At 36.2% G+C, this 6,000-nt stretch overlaps 1 protein-coding gene across 4 annotated transcripts in view; it reads left to right on the top strand.

Moving 5' to 3' along the window:
* aplp1 (amyloid beta (A4) precursor-like protein 1) overlaps positions 1-6,000 on the top strand; it is a 70,949-nt gene continuing 64,949 nt past the window's right edge. For 3 of the 4 annotated variants that reach the window (XM_065280646.1, XM_065280644.1, XM_065280643.1), the window contains exon 1: positions 2-247. In XM_065280646.1, the coding sequence (XP_065136718.1) occupies positions 185-247 (63 nt within the window). In that variant the 5' untranslated portion in view covers positions 2-184. Of the gene's footprint in view, positions 248-6,000 lie in introns of all 4 variants that reach the window. The other variant, XM_065280645.1, reaches the window with a different exon arrangement.

Here is a 6,000-nt window from a genome sequence, read left to right as displayed (position 1 = left end):
AGCCGAGCGCACAGAGATCTGCGCACACAGGAGATATCACAGCCAAGCACCGACGAGAGCAGCTCTGATCCCGCGGCAAAACCACTGCATGTGCACTGCTTTATCCTTCTGGAAATAAAACAGTCATTTGAAATAGACGTTCAAAGAAAGAAGCAAAGTATTATTAAGAAAAGAAGACAGAAGAATGGGGCAGATAACGCCATTGATATTGATGATTTTATTGTCTTATTGCGTCTGGAGAGATGAGGTAAGAACTGAATACAGGTCATTTAATGTCACATCGTGTCTTATAATGGTTTGTAGGGATTATGTTTGGTGTGTTTTAATAGGATGTTTTGTTTATTTTATTATAACCCTGAATGCATTGGTTTTTCATGTGGGTATATTTAAAATATAAGCCTAATCATATAAATTAAATTCAATAATGCAATCCTGGGGTCTGATATGATTTTTGAAACGAATTGTGTTTATCTACCGGTGTGTGTGTGCGAGAGAGAGAGAGAGAGAGAGAGAGAGAGAGAGAGAGAGAGAGAGAGAGAGAGAGAGAGAGAGAGAGAGAGAGAGAGAGAGAGAGAGAGAGAGAGAGAGAGAGAGAGATTTAGGACCTTGGCCTGATAAATGGAGAGGTAAATTAACTGAACATATTTATTTCTAAGGGTGGGGCATTGCTTTCCTGCTTTTCATTATATAATGGATGCATGTTGTTTAAAAAACAGGTACAGGCCTACCTGACTGGCCTAAACTGGCTTATTTCTTGTATATTTAGCATATAAAATTTAGTGGAAATCCAAAATGTGTTACCTACAAAAACCTATTGTGCATACTAGAATGTACAGGCACAATTTCCATTTCTGTTTTAGAGAGATACTCCTCACTCTTTGGCCGGAAAAAAAAATGTACATGAATAAAATGTGACATTTTACAGCTCGGCGCATTTCAGACATAAGGGTAGAAAAGGTGACAGGAAGTGATGCGTACAGAATGTTACAGAAGACACAGTCTGAACCTGATGCCCGATGCTCTGAGGTTTGTTGATTCAGTGCTATCGGATCTGCTGCAGCCTCTCAGGCCTGCAGGCATCACTGCAGCCTGCTGCAAGGCCACAGATGGCAAAATATCGAGATGTTTCAGGCCTTATTTGTTCTAGGTTCTCACGTTAATATCAAAATATCATTGGATTTACAAAGGTTAGAAAGTGTTTTGTGCAAAAAATACGGGGGAAATATAAAAAATATAAAGAGTTTATGTAACGTGATGTTAGATTTGCACGCATGCTGATGTTGAAAAATACTGTTTGCACAAATCCCTTTCGATTTTGGGAACAAATCTGAGAAGTACACAAACCTATCAATCTCTGACTTTATACAAAGGGATTTTACATTTATTTGGCAGAGGCTTTTATTCAAAGTTACTTACAGTGCATTACAAGGTATACATTTTTATCAGTATGTTGGTTCCCTGGGTTCGAAACCATGACCTTTTGTGCTGCTAATGCAATCCTGTACCACTGAGCTATACATGAGGAGTATATTGCCACAGGTTTAAAAAAGAAACACTTTTTTTGGTAGATTCATAGATAAATAGTTTTAGATTAAGGATGGTATATTATCATTTGTTTCTTAGTAAATAAAAATGAGCAAATTTATTTTCCTTTTTTGATTTTGTTTATTTAGTCATTACCACTGCATAATCAATAACCAATAACCAATAATCAATAATCAGCTCCCATGAAGTCATCTTTTATTAAGTCACATCCTGTTTCCTGTAAAGAAATTTGTCAAGGTTTAATGAAATCTCGTACAAACCTTTTTACAGACTTATCAAGTCGTCTGTATGTTCCTGTAGCTCAGTTGGTAGAGCATTGCATTAGTAGTGCAAAGGTTGTGGGTTTAATTCCCAGGGAAAACACAAAAGTTTCAATGCACTACGGTGCTGTAGATAAAAGTGAAATTGTAGCATAAAATGTAAATTTAATTTCCAAATGTTACCATTATAAAAATGTGACCCTGGACAACAAACCCAGTATTAAGTTGCACGAGTACACTGCAAAAAAATACTTTCTTAGTATTTTTGTCTTGTTTTTAGTACATATATCTAAAAATTCTTAAATCTTGATGAGCAAAATGAAAATAAGTCTAGTTTTTAGACAAAAAAAATATCAAATTTAAGTTAAAACAAGCATAATAATCATTTGCCGGTAGGGTAAAAGCATTTTTCTTGAATTAAGTGTTTAAGAAGATTTAAGGAGAAAAAAAAATGTTCTTACCCAATTGGCAGATTATTATTATTATTATTATTTGTCTAAAAACTATTTATTTTCTTAGGTCATTTTGCTCATCAAGAAACTACATTTTTATTTAAGAATATTTAGATATTTTTACCTAAAACAAGACAAAAATACTAAGAAAGAAAGTAGGGCTGCATAACAACCAATTACAACTAATTGTTATAAAACTAATCAATAAAAGTGTATGTGCATATACAGTATGTGTTTGTGTGTGTGTATTGTGTATAATTATGTATATATAAATACACACACATGTATGTAACATTTTCAGAAAAAGATATTTGTATATATTAAGTATTCATATTTATGTGTAAAATATATACATAAATATATATTTATATAATATACATATATATTTCTTAAATATATACATGCATGTGTGTGTGTGTTTATATATATATATATACATAATTATTATACACAATACACACACACATATATGATGTAAACAAAAGCTTTTATTCTGCAAACGATTAGTTGTGATTAGTTGTTATGCAGCCCTAAAAGAAAGCCATTTGTATGTGTCAAAGTTATCGATTTTTTCATGCTAAAAATCATTAGGATATTAAAAATATTAAAAGTAAAGATCCTTGTTCCTAGAAACATAGTTTGTACATTTCTTACTGTAAATATTTCAAAAAATGTATTTATCATTACTAATATGTTTTGCAAAGGACTTTATTTGGACAACTTTAAGTGTAATTGATTTTTTTGAAACCTCCGATTTTCTAATAGTTGTATCCTAACAAACCATACATCAATGGAAAACGTATTTTTTATAATATTGACCCTTATGACTGTTTTTTGGTCCAGGGTCACAAATAAGCCTGTAGTGTTATTCAAACTGTTGGTGTATTACGCCAAACCCAAACCTGATGTCTTCTGCACTAGAAAACCTTTATTCTGGTTCATTAGCATTGATGTACAACAAACGCTTGAAAGATAGAGGGAGGGAGACCTGGCAGATTTCCACCATCCCTGCTATCTCAGTGCGTCAGCATTCACCTCTAGCTGCCGTTTCACACATGCTGTCGTCGGCCCCGAACTAAACGAACAGTGGAGTTGTTAGGGTGTGTCTAGGAAACCCACCGTCACCCGAAAACTGCAGTGACCATGTGCGTCAGTACAGCGATGGTACAGCAGGTGGATAAAAATGATGTCTGTGGCGAGGAGATGAATGTTTATATAACTGTCCAGGGGAATGCATGGTTATTTAACCAGTGCCTTTAGCGACGCCTGTAAACTTATAATAAAATATCAGACAGGCAGGAAATAAGATGATATTTGTCTGCAGACAGCATAGCTTTTGGTGCTTGTATTTTATTAAACAGGTGTAGAATCGAGCAAAATAAAATATTTAATCTTGTCGTTTTTTAGCATCGCAACGCTTTGGTTTTGTTTATACTCATGGATAGATTACAAATGTAACACGATCCAGGTGAACCTGTATGATAGATTAATGAGTCTATAAGGTCACCTTGCAATGGGAAATGGCGTGTGTATAATCTGGATGATTTTCAAATCCCATTGTCATTTGAAAGTAGGAGTGTGCAGAAAACTTGACAGTCAGATTCAAAGAGGATTACTGTATTTCTTTTTTTATTAACCAACAGTGCAGATTGCTTAAATTTATTACCCATAAACCCATCTTTTATTGTTCAATTATTCTTGGCTGGTAAGAGCATTACTGGGATTACTGTCGTAGACAGCAACTCTTTTCTGGTGTGAAAGCGTCTTGGGTTTGCAGTCACGATAGAGAATGTCGGATTCCCCGTATTTGAAACCACTTCTTACAATGTCCCCTGTGTATGTGGTTTACAAAAACGCATAGTTTTCTTCACCATATTTTTAGATGTACCTCACGTAATGTTTTCTGGGTGCTGTTTCCCTCATGAAAGCCATGTCTGGATTGTTGTGGGGGGATTGTTTGTCAATGGCAGAACAGTGATTGTATTATTTGCTTTTTTGAGGGTTTTCATCTGTTTTTGTGTCATATTGCAGTTTTTTCTCATATTATATTTATGCACACTCGAAACAGCTGAACTGTGGCATGTTGCGTAGCTTGTTGGGAGTGTGATATCCCTCGGAGAACATTTTGATATTAGATTTCTCGAAGCGGAGGAAAGACTTCACATTATGGAACCCGAGACCCAATGAAGCCATGTTGCGTTGCCCCCGAGGGAAAATACCATGAAGTGTTTCCAAAAGATTGGAAAATCATGCGCAATTATGCAGCACATCTGGACCGAGTTTCTCGGGAACAACGTACATTACATTTTGTACATTACCTTGCACTTTACCGTGGCTCTTCCTTACATGGTTCATTTATCACAACGGTACATTATTTTTTGATGTTTATAATTTGTCTGTTTGTGTATGCGATCCATAGGAAGTCTTTATATGGATGGAGTGTGCATAGACTGGAGGGCGGGGCTTGAAGAAAAGGTGGGGTGGGTAAATTGTAAAGTTTGCCCAGCATGCTTTGCGCTTCTCCTCTAGACCCTGTTAGAAGCACGGGCACTTTGGCTTTAGGGCAGCGGACATGTTGAAACGGATAGCAACATACTACAAGCCCCACCAGATCCCCCTTCTCCCGTTTAATTAATTTCCAAGCTGGGAGATAATCAGGTTTCACTAATGTTCTCCAATGTGCTTTGCTGCTCAGTACGCGCTCGCTACAGGGTATGAAATGCACCATTTCAGTGTATCATTTCTCTTCCATCCTGCAGTTTTTGTGTTCGCTGTCAGAGCGGAGACGAGACGTGCAGCATAAATATGAAAGAAGCCTCATTAAGAGACTTACAACACTGAAATCCATTAACTCTCACCAATGAGATTATGCCCGTTTTGGCAGTGTGGCTAATTTGGCGGCTGGTTTCGCTTTTTAGTTTTTGTTATAAGATCCGAGCCTAGACGGTTCAATTTCAGAGAATTTATTATGCAGTTAATAATGAGGGTATGCATATAAAAATTGCACGATACATGCAATTCTGCATTTCAGGATTTCGAGAGTGGAAAAGCAGGGAAGTACGAAATATTAGCAAGACAGCAGATGCCGTTATTTATCTTTTTGATAAAGTGTGGAGGTTCAAACAGGTCTTCATCTCCATTATTTAAAATAAAGGTGATTCACGTTTTCATAGAGCAGTGTTTCTCAAACGTTTCAGCGTGCCATGTATAGGGTGCATCCATTCGTGCCCCCTGCCCCCCAAAGAAAATTCATGACATCATGACAATCTCAAACTTAGAATTGAAACAAAACATAGGTTTAGTTACACAGAATTTATGATAAATTAACGTTTTTTTCTAAAATGTCATAAAACTGGGTACCCCTGCATCATCTTGCGCCCACCAAGGGGCCCCGCCCCACAGTTTAAGAAGCACTGCCATAGAGGAACTCTTTTCAATAGACCTTTTTCTATAGACCTTGCCTTTAGCAAGATAATGCACTAGAAAATGTCTTGTTGTGCTGTTGAGTGTCAAAATAGGAATACCAAAAAAATGGCCTTCATTTTTATAGAATACCATAGTCAAAGACACCATTTGAAGATAATCGTAAGTGTTTATGGTTGCAGTAAGCCCTTGAACGGACAGACTGGAGTGATCAAATCATTTGAAAATCTTTTAATAATTTGAATAGAAAATAATTAGAGAAGATGTCCGGTGTTCTGTCGAAGTCTGTTCCCTCTATGTGTTTCTAATAGCGTTTTCAT

The sequence above is a fragment of the Paramisgurnus dabryanus genome, chromosome 8 (genome assembly GCF_030506205.2).
Source record: "Paramisgurnus dabryanus chromosome 8, PD_genome_1.1, whole genome shotgun sequence".
Classification (NCBI taxonomy): Eukaryota; Metazoa; Chordata; class Actinopteri; order Cypriniformes; family Cobitidae; genus Paramisgurnus; species Paramisgurnus dabryanus.
The sequence above is the reverse complement of the archived record's forward strand: the minus strand, read 5'-3'. Positions and strand labels throughout refer to the sequence as shown.